Source organism: Drosophila novamexicana, unplaced genomic scaffold (genome assembly GCF_003285875.2).
Source record: "Drosophila novamexicana strain 15010-1031.04,08,12 unplaced genomic scaffold, DnovRS2.1 tig00001385-arrow-arrow-pilon, whole genome shotgun sequence".
Lineage (NCBI taxonomy): Eukaryota > Metazoa > Arthropoda > Insecta > Diptera > Drosophilidae > Drosophila > Drosophila novamexicana.
The window spans coordinates 619,249-632,952 of record NW_020824853.1 but is presented as its reverse complement, the minus strand read 5'-3'; the positions used below and the strand labels follow the sequence as shown (position 1 = coordinate 632,952).

Below are 13,704 nucleotides of genomic sequence, written 5' to 3'. Positions count from 1 at the left end.
GCAATGCGCATTACAAAAACGTGACATGTTTAGCACCTTCGTTTAATTATCGTATGGAAATGTAAGAAACAAAATGTAATTTAAATATCAATTCGAATTCATTTTGGTTGCCCCAAGTGCTGTTTGAATTTTAATTTCAACTCGAGTGCAGATTTATTAAAACTTGTTTACTTTTAGCTGGACAGTCAAAACGCATGCAATGAATAGATCAAGTGACCATCGGATGATGACATGTGTATTGTGCAATACAATCGACCGGCATTTATGCTTCCATTATGAGCAGCTTTGGCTCATATTTAATTAACCCTACACTACATATTGGTACTTAGGCAATAGATTATAGTTGTTGGCGGCCACAGCATCACCAGTTCGCATATCCTGGGTAGAGCATGCCGTAAGATTAACGGCGCAGCTCCGACTGGAACCCACTCTTAGTTCTTCAAATGAGAGACTATATCGACATAGGAGACCAATCACATCTACACTGTCATAGTGTATGAGAGCAGCGAGATTTGCGGATGATCCAGCGATACATCCCGGAACTCGGGCGTAAAGCTTAGTATAAAAAAGCTAAAGATGGTCGCTATTATCCATTCGGAAATTGTGCTTATAACATGATAATACCAGCCCCCATCCGAGGGATACCTGCAATGGGAATTAAGTGTTATTGTCCTGCCCAAGCCATGATTATTTCAACGGCTTACCACTTCCGTGGGTCTTGTCCGTCAAACAGTATATGCGACATGACACCGGTCACAGCTAGCATTATAAACAGAATAGTGCAACAGACGGACATACCCAGGCGTATGTGCGCAGTCTTTTTCGTGCCAGCCATGGGATATATCGAGTATGTGATTAAAGCCTGCATCCAAAAGTATAAGGTGCCGCAGCCGAAGCAACAGAACGCGCCAATAAAGTGGACAATGCGCACATTGGTTTCCTGAAAGTTGCCAACAAAGCTAATGCCCAGGCAGGACAACATGCCGAACCAAAAGGCTATACTATTGTGCCGGAGCACCGCGGCGCCCAGATCCGGATGATGTTCATGCAGTTGCAATACATGACGATAGCGCACATAAATTGTGAGTCCCACTGGAAATGAAAATAAGATCAATACAACAACAGACCGTGTGAGGCACTCAGCACATGACTCATGCTTCCCCAATCGAGATATGAGTCGAGTTTGGAAATGCAGCGATAGCGAACTCACAAAGAACGCTGCCAATATTAATTAGTTGACCGAAAATGCAGCTCTCCGGCGAGTAAGTGGCTGCATCGCTAATGTACGGCACTGTGGGCACCACATGACCCTCCAGGACAGCCACAATATAACTGCGAATGGGCAAAACGGGTGCACAACCATAACAAACGGTACTTTTTTCCAAATTGAAAAGAGAATAGCCACTTACGTGCCCAGAAATGTCACTTGAAAGATGAAGAAGACAGCAACCGGCAATAGGTAAACATACGACATTATGCCAGCAGCTATGCAGCGAGAGAAATAAATACGGATATTTTATTGCTGCGCAAAACAGATTTTGTGCTTGGGGGTTTTTTTTACTCCTCATGCGAATGCAACGGCAACTGCAGCGCTGCCAACTTGAATCATAAAAAGACTGGCCAATGGTAGCACAACAAAAAGTACGAGAACTGTGCGAATCCAATCGGTAAATTGGTGCTGCCCATCACTAATTGTAAGCAAAGTGGCATTTGAAATTGAAATCTTGATAAATATAGCTAACATATATAAAAAAAACATTTGAGAATTTGCTGAAATCGGTAGGTACTCGAGTGCGTGTATTAATTTTAGTACATATTGGTTTAATTGATGTGCACCCTTGCAGGCAACTGGGCATGAGTTGTTTTGTGGAAATCGACGGCTCCTACTTGGAAGGCGGCGGACAGGCACTGCGCAATGCTTTAACCCTGAGCGTAATACTAAATCGTCCGGTGCGTGTGGTCAAGATACGTGCCAATCGTCCAAAGCCGGGTCTATCCCATCAGCACCTGCATGGCGTTAATTTGCTGCGCGACATTTCGAATGCCGAGGTCAACGGCAATACGTTGCACTCCACGGAACTGACGTTTACGCCGCGAACGATCGCCGGCACCATGTACAAGGTGGACACACGAACCGCCGCCAGCATAACACTTATATATCAGATGGTTATGCCGGTGCTGCTATTCAGTGGCACCTCGTCACGCATCGATGTCACTGGCGGCACAAACGTATCGTTTGCCCCGCAAGTGGAATATATGCAGCAAGTGCTGCAGCCGAATCTGAAGCGTTTCGGCGTTAGTTTTGATCTCAAGGTGCTGCATCATGGCTTCTATCCACGCGGCAATGGCCGTTGTATGCTTGACCTGGAGCCGCTGCGCTCACTGAATGCCGTTCAATTAAATGACTTCGGCCAGTTCCGATCAGTCAAAGGTGCCGCCTACTATGCCGGCCGTTTGCCAAAGTGCATTGCCTTTGATATGCAGCATTCGGCGGAGCGTGAAATACATCGCCTCTGGCCGGATCACGAGTGCAATATACAGGTGTTCAAGCATCCGCCGGACAGGGCGCGCGATAACGGTGCCGGCATCATACTGACCGCGCTAACCAGCTCCGGCTGCGTGGTGGGTGCGGCCACTGTGGGCGAAAAGAACATCGATGGTCATTTGATTGGCTCGAATGCCTCCTGTGAACTGGCCGGCTACATTAAGAACGAGATCTGTGTGGACACCCACATGCAGGATCAGCTAATCATTTATATGGCCCTGGCCAGCGGTTGCTCGCGCATCCGTGCCGGCGCACTGACCAAGCACACACGAACAGCCATTTATGTGGCTGAGCAAATGGCTGGCGTCAAGTTCATCATTGAGTACGGCAATTTTGGCCAAACGCTCATCAGCTGTGAGGGCATCGGACAGCGGAATGCATATATGTAAGGGCGGACGGACACACGCACACGCACTGACACACACACACACATATATATACATATGTATACACATAAACGTACTCCCACGCACACACAGATAGCGGGAGTGTAAGATAGAAAAGGTCAAGTCTGTTACACACTTAAATTATTTATGTTAAAAAATATATATTAATATATATTTGTCAAATATATATAAATGCGCCTAGATGCGGCGGAATATAGCCAAGAAGTGATCACCCTTATTGCGCACCACCTTGGCGCCCTCCTCACTGCTCTGGTATAGCTTGGGCGTAATAGGATCGGCATTCTGCAAAGATATGGGTATACATTTCACTTTTAGATCAATATAGATATAGTATAGTATTTTAGATGTCATTTTATAAGTCAAGGGTAGAAAATCGCAAATGAGCTGATTCGATATACTACCTTGAACCATAATTTTCACTCAATGGAGTGGAAACATTTCACATAGATCTTCGTAAATGAGTTTAAAGCGGGATATACTTACAGCTTCCTCGTCACTGAGTCGTTCATACAACGGATGCTGTGTCATGTGTGAGACAATCCACTTGTGAAGATCCTCGACATCCGTCATCGTATATACCAGGCCCTGCGGCAGAAGATGGATATTATTAAACAATTGTGAATATCCATTTCCAGTTGAATTCTTACCCCGCTCCGGAGAACGTATGCGTATTCGGAGAGCAATGCCTGGTTGATGATGCGCCACTTATGTTTGGCGCGCTTGAAATGCGGATCGGGATACAAAAAGAACATTTTCTCGAGTTGGCTCTTTTGGAAATAGTTTGGCAAATATTTCATCGCATTGGTGCGTATGCAGGCAATGTTCTGGTATGCGCTTGTTTCCGCATTTTTCATTCTGAGCGCCGCAATGCGATCGATTACATAGTCGGACACTTTGACTCGTATCTCCATGCCGATGGCCAACTTATCGGGAAACATTTCGCCCAGGGTGACTAGGAAGCCGCCGTAGCCGCAGCCTATGTCAGCAAATTCGACTTGCTGCTCGCTGCCGATGTTGGGATACAGGGAGCGCCAGTCCACATCCTCTGGGCGGGCGGGACTGTATTGTAGTTAAACTTAGTAAAGCTAGTTTAATGGATGGCTCAAAAACTTACTAATCAAAACTGTGATCCGCTATGGGATTTGAGTGTGCCCGTTGGCGATAGAAGCGCTTCTGTGGCAGCCCAGTTACCGACGATGTTGCGGGCAGCGTCTCGCCCTCCTGGCTGTTGGTCACCATGTGGATGATTAATTCTAAGCCAAATTAAATTTGTATCAACAATTGGTTTAGCATGCAAAAGTGCATGCGGCACATTGAGTTATCGATGTTCGATACTATCAATAGAATCGATAGCTTGTATTTGTTCTTAACAAACAAGTTGGCAGTCCCAAAATCGAGCTGCCATTGTGACCTTATCGATTGTTTTGCAGCACTAGTTGCCATCCCTAGCGCATTGTGTATGCATTACGCATTTGCGAAATTTACCAGCAATACGTTTTAAGTCAATTTTAAACCAATTGCCGTAGCAGCGCCTGTGCTCAAACCCTTACCAATTGCAGCCGGCCAACACGCCACACCTCAGCTAACGTGGCCATGTACGCCACCAATAATGGCAGCACAAATAAGGCGCCAAATAGGTGAGTCTCTCTCGCAGAGCTCGAATCGGTGTACAGTGTGTACAATTTAATGTGTGTTTTGTGTTTGTGTTGTTTGACTTTTATCTTTTAGCAATGCCACATCGATGTTTGATAATACCATTACTGTGACGCCGATCAAAATGGAGCTAGGTGACGCTCTGGCCAAGTCTGGCTCCACGGCCACAACGCCGGCCCTGCGGCGGCCAAACGCCGTCATTGTCACGTCACAGCAGCTGACAGTGCCCATGCAAACGGGCTTGTCCGTAACGAACAGCGGCGGCGGCGGCGGCGGTGGGAATGCGGCATATACGACGGGCATGAGCGTAACATCCACCACAATGACGACGACGGCGCCAAAGGAGAAACCGACGAAAGCGTCGCGCGTTCAAGCGGTACGCAAGCCGCCACCAACGATTGAAAACTTTTGGCCGAACATATTGAGCGAGGTGAACGGCATTGGTCAGGTGGATGCCAAGCATCAGGTGCTGCCGCTGGCGCGCATCAAGAAGATCATGAAACTGGATGAGAATGCCAAAATGATAGCAGGCGAAGCGCCGCTGCTGTTTGCCAAGGCCTGTGAGTATTTCATCCAGGAGCTAACAATGCGCGCCTGGGTGCACACCGAGGAGAGTCGTCGACGTACGCTGCAGCGATCGGATATTGCGCAGGCGATTGCCAATTATGATCAATTTGATTTCCTTATCGACATTGTGCCGCGCGAGGAGATCAAACCCTCAACCACGCAGAAAACCAAAGAGCCAACCAGCTCGAATGTATCAGCGGCAGCTGCTGTGGCTGCTGCTGCCGCTGCTGCGGCAGCAACTGCTGTTGCCAGCAATAACAATCCCAACGCTAGCTTCACAACCGGCAATGTTGTGAGTGGCGCCAATGTACCTGTGGCTACTGCTGCCGCCGCGTCTGGCCTCAAGCTGGACGCCACTGCGGCCGAAGTGCTCGGCTTCAGCACAGTCAATCCGGATCTGTTTGCGGCGGCAGCCGCCAGCAGCAATCAGCAACTGCAGCAGCTGACAACCCAACAGCATCAGCCACAGCAAGTGCAGATCATACAGCAGGGCGCCGGTGCACAGCAGCTGCAGTACTTCATTGCGCTGCCTGGGCAGCAGCCCACACAACTGGTGCAGCAGCTCCATCAACAGCAGCAACAGCAGCAGCAGCAGAACAGTCTCGGTCTAAATATTGTTGCACAGCAGCCGACGCAGCAGCTAATACTCACCGCCGGGCCCAATGGCCAGTTGACAGCGACGCCGGCGCCCACAACAGCTGCCCAGCAGCAAACGGCGCTGCTCCAAAACCTGGCCCAACAGCAACAACAACACCAGCAGCAACAACAGCAGCAACAGCAAATACAACTGCTGCAGCAGGTGGTGACGCCAACGGGCGAGCTGACCAATGTGCCGGTAAGTGGGCCATTTTAATGCAATTTGATATTCGTTGCTAAATGTTTTATTTGTTAAATCAACAGATTGCCATCAATGCCAATCAGCTGCACTTGCTGCGTCTGCAGATGCAACAACAGCAACAGCAGCAGCAACAACAGCAGGTTGCTGCTGTGCAGGCTGCAGCGGCGGCGGCAGTGCAGCACAATCAACAACAGCAGGTGATAATACCCACGCAATTGCTAACGGCGCAGCAGATACTGCAGCTGGGCGGCACGCCCACAAATGCAACAACTGTGACACAGCAGCAGCTGCAGCAACATCAACAGCAACAGCAGCAGCAGCAACAACAGCAGCAGCAGCAGCAACAACACCATCAACAGCAGCAGCAACAGCAGCAGCAGCAGCATATACACATAAGCAGCAACAATCCAAACAACAACAATAACAACAGCAGCAACAGCAGCAGCAACAATAATAACAACAACGCAGCGTCTATATTCATAAATGCGACGGCGTCGAACGCCCAAGTAGCGACGCAAGCGCAAACACAGGGCATAACAACATTAACCACAGATCGTACGCTCAATAGCGGCTTTCGGTAAAACGCAATAAAGCGAAAATTAGCTTAAGTTAAAAAAGCAAAAGCCCAAAACAAAATACACCCAACACTGGAGAGCACACGACACCAGCAGCCACCTAATTGTTAAGGATAAGTTAAAATGTAAGCTAAGTTAAACATGTTTAGCATTGAATTGAAGTCCAAACATTTTGGCCAATTAGCAATCATATCGAAGCATCAGGAGGCAATTGGTAACAGCATTTGGCATTGGCATATTGATTGCGCCCGTGTCCTGCCATTCAGTTTCGTACTAACCTATATACTTGTATATTAGATGCAGCGGAGAGAGTGTTTAATTAGCTAGCTCCTAAGTACCAATTAGTTAAGCAATTGTATAAATAGAAGATACATTTTTATTCTGTAATGTATTTAGTGTTCAGCAGCAAGGTGAAACCCAATCCAGCCCAAGCAGGCGGCCTAGCAGGGAAACTCTTTATATAATTCGAATGTGTCCTGCCTAATGTACATATCATAACGAATTGAACTTAATTGGTTTGCCCAACGACTCGCACACGAAAGTATCTATCTACAATTTCAAGTTGCCAACTAAATTCTTAAGTTTCACACCCTTTTGTACAGGTGTCTGTCTCTGTGTGCGTGTGTGTGTGTGTGTGTGTTTGTATGTGTGTATATACCTTTAAAAAAAAGCAACAGCTCTAAACATTTAAATGACATCGGCTCAATTGGCATTTCCTGGCTTTGCACCTGATCCAAACACGCTGAGCTGCAGGTTTCACAATTCTATTTTAACAATACGTAACAAGAGAAAATCCACCCCCTCCCAAATAATACATTTTATAAATATATATATATTGTACTTGTATAGTTAAATATTAGTATTTAATGAAGTCAAATTGCATGATAACTCAATTGAAGGAGTTATCCAGGCGTTAGCCAACCAAGCTCATCTCTCTGTCTTTACGGCTCTCTGATTTCCTTGAATGGAGGAATATTCTTCGTCTTCTTTTCTGTTTGTAATTAAGTTAAGCAATTCAACGAAATACAAAAAGAAAACAACAAAGAAAAAACAAAACAAACAAAAAATCAAAAAAAAAAAAAAAAAATGTATAATCAAATTAATGTTGCTCATTTCTTGTTAGCTAAAATCTTGTTTATGTCCTGCAGTTCGCGCGTGCTCCACGGCTCCAGCGGATCGGGCGGCGACTCCGTTTTGCGGCCATGTGCGGAACGCCTGCGCGACGCCTGCTTGCGTTTGCTTTCCAGTTCCGCGTCGCTCTCCTCGGGCGAGACTCTGCACAGTGTGGGCCAGGCATAAATAAGGTAGGAGCATTAATATTTATTAAGCTTAAGTTATGATAAACCAATTATATTCAATAATTTGCTAAAAATGCAATATTCAAAAGTATATTTAAATAGAAGAACTAGAAGAAGAAGAACCTATTCTGGAAAGGATGAGAATCTTAGTTTCAAGGGAAACCCCCAAAAACCGTGTTGGCAAGGTGTTTAAAATTTCAAGTTTAACGGGAACTATTGAAGATTTCAATCAAGGATCAAGGAATATATATTAATTGCCCAACATTGCTTTACTTGCATATGATTCCCGTGGAATTCTCCTGGAGAATCCCCCAATGCGGCACTCACTTGTTTCGGCGTCGAATCCGTGCGCTTTTGGCGCGATGCGCTGCCTCATCCTGGGCTGGCTGGCATTTGCGTAGATGGAACTGCTTCATTGTGGCATGCACCTGTTCGGCTGTGGGCAAATCTTCGCTATCCGCGCCGCCATTGCCGTCCTCGGTCTCAACATCCGCTTCCTGTTCAATGGTCAGCACCTCCTCGGCCACCGTCTCTTCGAAATTGAAGCCCTGCAATGGCTCGATGTGAGCAGCTCCTGCTTTATGTGTATAACCTACCGCCAGCGTGTTTAGATCCGGCAATTGCTGGCCCCAGACCGATGACATGTTGGACTGGCCATCGTAGTTGGGCGACCGCTTGATGTCCGCCTTGGAGAGTGCGTTGTGCGTGCGCTTGGCCAGCGACAGTTTGCCCAGGATGGGACCACCGCTGTCGCTCTCCTCCGTCTCCACCTCGGCGAGCATGTTCATGAACTCCTCCAGTTTCTTGGGGTCCACGATATCCTTGGGATCTTGAAACAAATTGGTCAGATTGCTGGCCATGGGCACAGGCAAAGCGGGCGTTGCTGGCTTTGCCGGCTGAGCTGTTGCGACACCAGCTGCAGCTACAGGTGCTGCAGGTGCAGTTGCTCCAACTTCCGGCACAGGCAACTTTTTGGCCAGCTGCGGCTGCGTCTTAAGCGTCTGCTCGACAAGATCGAACGCTTTATTGGCCAGCTGTTGCAGCCCGGCAAAGTAGTGCGGATCGTGCGTGTCCGGACGCTGATCGGACATCAGAATCAGCTCACGAAACGGATCCGGCACGGCTGCAGCCACAATTGTTGGTGTTGCTGTTGTGCGCAGGGTCACACCATTGCTGGCGGCCGGATTGCTGGCAAAGGTGAGCATATCCATGGCATTGGTGAAATCAGATTCCGTGTGCAGATTGTATGGGTCCTTGAGCTTCTGCTTGGTTACCTTGACGGGACTCGATATGGAGGCGCGTCCCCACATTAGGCGACGCATCTCCTCCCCAGTCATGCCGCGCTTCTTGAGTGCCGTCAATGTGACACGTCCCACACGCTGCAGTCGGAAAAGAAACATGCGAGATTGAATGAGTGAGGCTAAACAGGATCTGGTTCTGGCTAGGAGCTCACCTTCCAGTTGGAGACGGCACCCTTGCGCTGCTTGGCGCGCGTCTTGCTCTTGCTCTTGATGACCATTACGCCGCGCACCTCGAAGCCCGTATCGTCGGCAGGACCCAGCGGTATGGAGTATGCCTCCAGATAGCCCTTGGCATCCGCCTGCGGCACGGCTCGCTCCAATGTCACAACAATCTTGGCCCATTGCTTCATCCACTCCTTCTCGGACTGCTCGATGACGGTCACATAGGTATTACCCATCATGGCAATCAACATGTTGAGCAGCAAGATCGGCACGAATATCATGAATATGACAAATACGGTTTTCGATAGATTCGGATACGTTGTCTGGTTCAGATCGGGATACTGTTTGGAAAATTAAGATGTGCTTCTTACTCAAAAGATGATAAAAAAAGATGTTAAGAGATATCTCCCATTAGTGTGTTTAACATTTTAGTTCTTTTTTGAGGTTAGTTTGGGTACAGTCCCATTTTCTGATGTTTGAGGTTAGATTAGGTAAAGTTTCAAAAAGTAAGGTTATATTTTTAAGGTTTTTAAGCTCAGGTTAGGCCGAGCTCTCATTATTTAAGTTTTTTTGTCTGCCTTCAGGCTGAGTCAAGTGCTCAAAGTTATGTTCTTATATTCTGGCTTGAGGTTAGTTGAGTTAAAGTTTGAGGTTAGGAGCGATGCCAAGCCCAGGTCAAGTAATACTCACATTGTAGTCGCCCAGCGTGGTCTGGAAGAGGGCCATCCAGGTGCTGGTATAGGTATTAAACATGGTCGTCTGCACCTGCGGATGTCCCTTGTAGAGGAAATAAAATGCCTGCGAGAAGCCGCACAGCACAATGGAGTAAATGATGCCAAAGGTGAACATGTCGCCGGTTATCATCGAGTATATCATGGTTACAAAGGGACCCGTCAGACGTATGGCACTGCAAATGGTAGGAACATGAATGCATCCCGTTGGGTTTGATTGATGGAGATGTCTACCCGGCAAAGAACATAAGCAGAAACCAGCTGCCGGGCACAGCAAAGATCAGGATGGCCTCCTCGGTGTCCGTGTCGCCAATCAGACGAAATGGTATGCACGCCAGGATGAGTAGATTGGAGAACAAGAAAATTGCCTTGGCCGGCGCATGTGACTATCAAATCAATATACAATCAATGGAAATAGTCGAACATGTTTCACCAGAACCTACCAGCTGCTTGAGGAATGCGGATAAGCCCTGGTTCTTGATCTCGTCACCCTGCTGAAAGACCACATAGCTCAGGACGCCCGCTATGGTCGCCAGCTCGGCGCAGTAGCGCGCCACAGTTTGGGCATTGTAGTCCTCGCCCTGCTCCTTACCATTCCCATGCCCATCCAGTTCGGTCAGCTGGGCCGCTGTCGCGGACGCATCGCCAGTGTCGCCATCGTCCAGCTCGTCGCCATCGTGTGCGGGTCGCAGGTAAACGGATACGGAGAGGCACAGCAGGTGCGTGGATAAGATGAGCAGACGCTTCAGGAATTGATTCTGTGCAAAGGTCTTCCATTTCTCCTCGAGCAGGCGCTGTATAATGCCGCCATCCAACATGTCCAGATGCTCCGGCTTGGTGCCATTCAAAATTATGAACAGCGCCGAGTTCCAGTCTGCAATGCAAGATGCATTAGAAGAATTTCCCAAAATTTATTCCATGCAAACTGAAGTCTCAAAGCTGTTCTCCGTCTTGAAGCGAAGCGGATCGGAGGATTCTATCACATGGGAATTTAAGTTCTTGGATGAAAAACTTGATTACTTTCAAAATATCTTGCCGTTTGCTTGGCAACCTATTCCTCAGCAAGATTTGATCAATAGGAGAATACGATAGCGTATAGCTCTACAAGATGAATCGGACTACTATATTGCATAGCAGCTAAGGGAGCTGGGAATCCGTAATCCGCTTTATATATGATTGGGTCAGGTACTTACTGGTGCGTCCGTCGGGCAGCAGGGTGTCCAGCGCGTTGAGCGGATAGCCGGAGCAGGTGATGTTGCTGTAGCGCCAGAACTCGCGGGCGGACAGCTCCAGCATTTCGCGAAAGACCTCGGCACGGCCCAGCTTACAGGCGAGGGTGAGCGGGGTGAGACCCGTCTGGTTGGCAATGCCATTCTTGGCCGGCGTCTTGGGATGCCGCAGCGCATAGCCGAACATGTCCAGCTTGTCGCACACGACCACCATGTGCAGTATCATGTTGCCAAAGGAGTCCTGGGCATCCGGATCGGCGCCGCAATCGACGAGCAGATTGTAGACGCTCTCGTTGGCACAGCAGGCGGCCCAGGCCAGCGGATACTCGCCCATGTAGGCGAGGCCCTCGTAGTCCGTGCTCTTGGCCGGATTCGAGCGCTGCTGATCGCGCGGCAGAAAGAAGCTGCCGATCGCGCGCTGATTGATATCGGCGCCCGCCTCGATCAGATCGGCGACCAGCTCATTGTTGCTGTACGCAATGGACAAATGGAGCGCACTGGCGCCCAGATACTCCTCGCCCTCCATCACGTCCAGCGCCAGATTGGGATAGACGCGCAGCAGTACGCGCGCCAGTTTGGTGTGTATCTTCGAGTCGCAGATGATCAGCACATGGAGCAGACTCTCGCCGAGTGCGCCGCGGTACTGCATCTGCCAGCAGGCCTTGTGATCCTCCCACTTGCCAAGCGGATCGTGTATGGAGAGCGATGCCTCAATCGGTATGGTCACCTCGGTGTGATCGCGATATTTCCAGCGCAGGAACTCGGCCCGATTGATCATCTGGCCCTTGCCATCGTTATACATGAACACGCCGAACTGCTCCCGGATCAGCTGCTCGACGGCAATCAGTCCGCCCGTATTGATCGCATCGATCAGATCCCCACCTGAAACGGGTCACATCCTCGTCTTAGCTGCGATCCTGTCAAGGATTGGCTGTGCCGTTGGCCACTTACCGCGCTTGTAGTCGGCCAGCTTGTAGAGCAGACACCTGCACGCCGTTGCCGACGACTGCGAGATGACCGCGTCCAGTATGGCGCCTGGCTTCATTTCGGGCGCCTTCTTGCGCAAACATTTCTTCAGCAGAAACTTCATACCGCCAGCTAACCAACTAACCAGTCCACTGGACTTGTCGTCCACTGGATCCCTTCTGCCAGGCACTGTGCAAGTTTGTTTGTTCGATGACGATTCCAATCAATCTCAGTGCCTCTGTTGTCCGGGCAACACCCCCAACTCTGCCTAAAACTTGTGACACAATTCTAAACGGAAGAAGCCGACTAGGAGATACCCTCAACTCTCCACATTCTACCATTTGTCCCACACACTATGCATGGGAAAATACTCTCTTGCTTTCACCTCGGTGCTTATGGTCCGATCTTTATGAAAGTTAGGTATCCAAAAAAATAAATATTCTTTATATGTATGTATATACTATGCGAGAGCCTATATACCAATTTGGGTCTATCTAGCTCTTCTAATCTTCAAGTTGTGCCTACAAATATTTTCTCAAAATCGATATTTATCGATATCAATTAGCTCGCTTTCAGTTATGGTAATCGATAATCGATTTAATGAAAATTGGATAACTTATCGAAAAGGTGATCAGCTTGTTCCAAGCTATGCTTTGAGTGCTATGCCTCAACATCGATATTTATCGATATCATGAAAATTGGATAACATATCGTCAACAATTATTAGCTCGTGTCCAGTTATGGTTATCGATTTTATAAAAATTTGATAAGGTGAAATTGATAAGCTCGTACGAAGCTAGGCTTTAAGAGCCATGTCTCAAATCGATATTTATCGATATTATGCAACTGATTAGAGATATCGAACATAGATACTTCCTTCGTTTGCAGCAAGCGAGGATACCCTTTGAACACGTTTACTATTGCGTACAGGGCATAAATGAGTCAATCTAGGCCATATACCCTGGATATTTGATGGCTGGTAAATAATAAATACGGTTGCTTTTGTATTGCATTTTCTGTTTTTTTATTTAATTATGTATATAAATATATTTGTTTTTGTTTTAATTTTTGTTTTTGTCACTTAGGGCTAGAGTATTGATATCGGATATACTGTAAAATAAATTGTATAATGTATGTATGCCTTGTTTGATTTTATTTATTTTGTTTTTTTTTCTTTCTTTCTGCTTTTCGCTTGTGTTTTTCTTTTTCTTTGCTTTCGGTTCGATTTCTAAACGTACTTTTAAATTATTTGCAACGAATTTTGTGAAGATCGCGTTTACAAAATCTTTATTTAATTTTTGCTTTAATTACATATACATTTATGTATACATATATATGCCTTGTATATAAATATATATAAATATAAATAAGATTCAAAAAGAAATACATATAAATACACATATATTTATATATATATGCATGTATATTTGTA

General features: G+C 47.3%; 5 protein-coding genes across 6 annotated transcripts; 2 read left to right on the top strand and 3 right to left on the bottom strand.

The window, feature by feature from the left end:
* Nucleotides 1-97: 97 nt before the first annotated feature.
* LOC115767409 (DNA damage-regulated autophagy modulator protein 1) lies at nt 98-1,598 on the bottom strand. Its single transcript, XM_030711684.1, has 4 exons — nt 1,410-1,598; nt 1,211-1,332; nt 705-1,092; nt 98-645 (listed from the first exon to the last, which is right to left on the bottom strand). The coding sequence occupies exons 1-4, from the start codon at nt 1,472-1,474 to the stop codon at nt 480-482; spliced, it is 741 nt and encodes a 246-aa protein (XP_030567544.1). The 5' UTR covers nt 1,475-1,598; the 3' UTR covers nt 98-479.
* Nucleotides 1,599-1,732: 134 nt separating this feature from the next.
* LOC115767366 (RNA 3'-terminal phosphate cyclase) lies at nt 1,733-2,959 on the top strand. Its single transcript, XM_030711623.1, has 2 exons — nt 1,733-1,779; nt 1,845-2,959. The coding sequence occupies exon 2, from the start codon at nt 1,855-1,857 to the stop codon at nt 2,932-2,934; it is 1,080 nt and encodes a 359-aa protein (XP_030567483.1). The 5' UTR covers nt 1,733-1,779; nt 1,845-1,854; the 3' UTR covers nt 2,935-2,959.
* Nucleotides 2,960-3,113: 154 nt separating this feature from the next.
* LOC115767367 (tRNA (guanine-N(7)-)-methyltransferase) lies at nt 3,114-4,647 on the bottom strand. Of its 2 annotated transcripts, XM_030711626.1 has the most exons (5): nt 4,503-4,647; nt 4,067-4,205; nt 3,600-4,011; nt 3,436-3,537; nt 3,114-3,234 (listed from the first exon to the last, which is right to left on the bottom strand). In XM_030711626.1, exons 2-5 carry the CDS (start codon nt 4,189-4,191, stop codon nt 3,130-3,132), a joined length of 744 nt encoding a protein of 247 aa, XP_030567486.1. In that variant the 5' UTR covers nt 4,192-4,205; nt 4,503-4,647; the 3' UTR covers nt 3,114-3,129. The 2 variants fall into 2 exon arrangements, with proteins under 2 accessions (XP_030567486.1, XP_030567485.1); XM_030711625.1 differs by lacking the exon at nt 4,503-4,647 and having other exon boundaries at nt 4,067-4,272.
* Nucleotides 4,516-6,300, top strand: LOC115767365 (nuclear transcription factor Y subunit gamma; the record flags this gene model as incomplete). The annotated part of the gene is made up of 3 exons (XM_030711622.1): nt 4,516-4,589; nt 4,681-6,007; nt 6,073-6,300. Coding segments are annotated over exons 1-3 (1,599 nt in total), but the record flags the coding sequence as incomplete, so codon positions are not given.
* A 1,393-nt stretch (nt 6,301-7,693) lies between these two features.
* On the bottom strand, nt 7,694-12,396 carry LOC115767402. Its single transcript, XM_030711667.1, has 9 exons — nt 12,258-12,396; nt 11,271-12,188; nt 10,521-10,951; nt 10,312-10,463; nt 10,037-10,253; nt 9,337-9,687; nt 8,480-9,262; nt 8,211-8,431; nt 7,694-7,860 (listed from the first exon to the last, which is right to left on the bottom strand). Exons 1-9 carry the CDS (start codon nt 12,394-12,396, stop codon nt 7,695-7,697), a joined length of 3,378 nt encoding a protein of 1,125 aa, XP_030567527.1. The 3' UTR covers nt 7,694.
* Between the last annotated feature and the right edge of the window lie 1,308 nt (nt 12,397-13,704).

Bases quoted from the DNA above. Each gene is read 5' to 3' on its own strand.
- LOC115767409 (XM_030711684.1), bottom strand. From the start codon at position 1,474: ATGTCGTATGTTTACCTATTGCCGGTTGCTGTCTTCTTCATCTTTCAA. The intron at 1,093-1,210 runs GTGAGTTCGCTA...TTTCATTTCCAG, and splicing joins TAATATTGGCAGCGTTCTTT to TGGGACTCACAATTTATGTG. The intron at 646-704 runs GTAAGCCGTTGA...TTCCCATTGCAG, and splicing joins GGACAAGACCCACGGAAGTG to GTATCCCTCGGATGGGGGCT.
- LOC115767366 (XM_030711623.1), top strand. From the start codon at position 1,855: ATGAGTTGTTTTGTGGAAATCGACGGCTCCTACTTGGAAGGCGGCGGA.
- LOC115767367 (XM_030711626.1), bottom strand. From the start codon at position 4,191: ATGGTGACCAACAGCCAGGAGGGCGAGACGCTGCCCGCAACATCGTCG. The intron at 4,012-4,066 runs GTAAGTTTTTGA...ACTACAATACAG, and splicing joins GCGGATCACAGTTTTGATTA to TCCCGCCCGCCCAGAGGATG. The intron at 3,538-3,599 runs GTAAGAATTCAA...CTTCTGCCGCAG, and splicing joins CATACGTTCTCCGGAGCGGG to GGCCTGGTATATACGATGAC.
- LOC115767402 (XM_030711667.1), bottom strand. From the start codon at position 12,396: ATGAAGTTTCTGCTGAAGAAATGTTTGCGCAAGAAGGCGCCCGAAATG. The intron at 12,189-12,257 runs GTAAGTGGCCAA...GACCCGTTTCAG, and splicing joins GCTGGCCGACTACAAGCGCG to GTGGGGATCTGATCGATGCG. The intron at 10,952-11,270 runs GTAAGTACCTGA...CTTGCATTGCAG, and splicing joins GCTGCCCGACGGACGCACCA to ACTGGAACTCGGCGCTGTTC.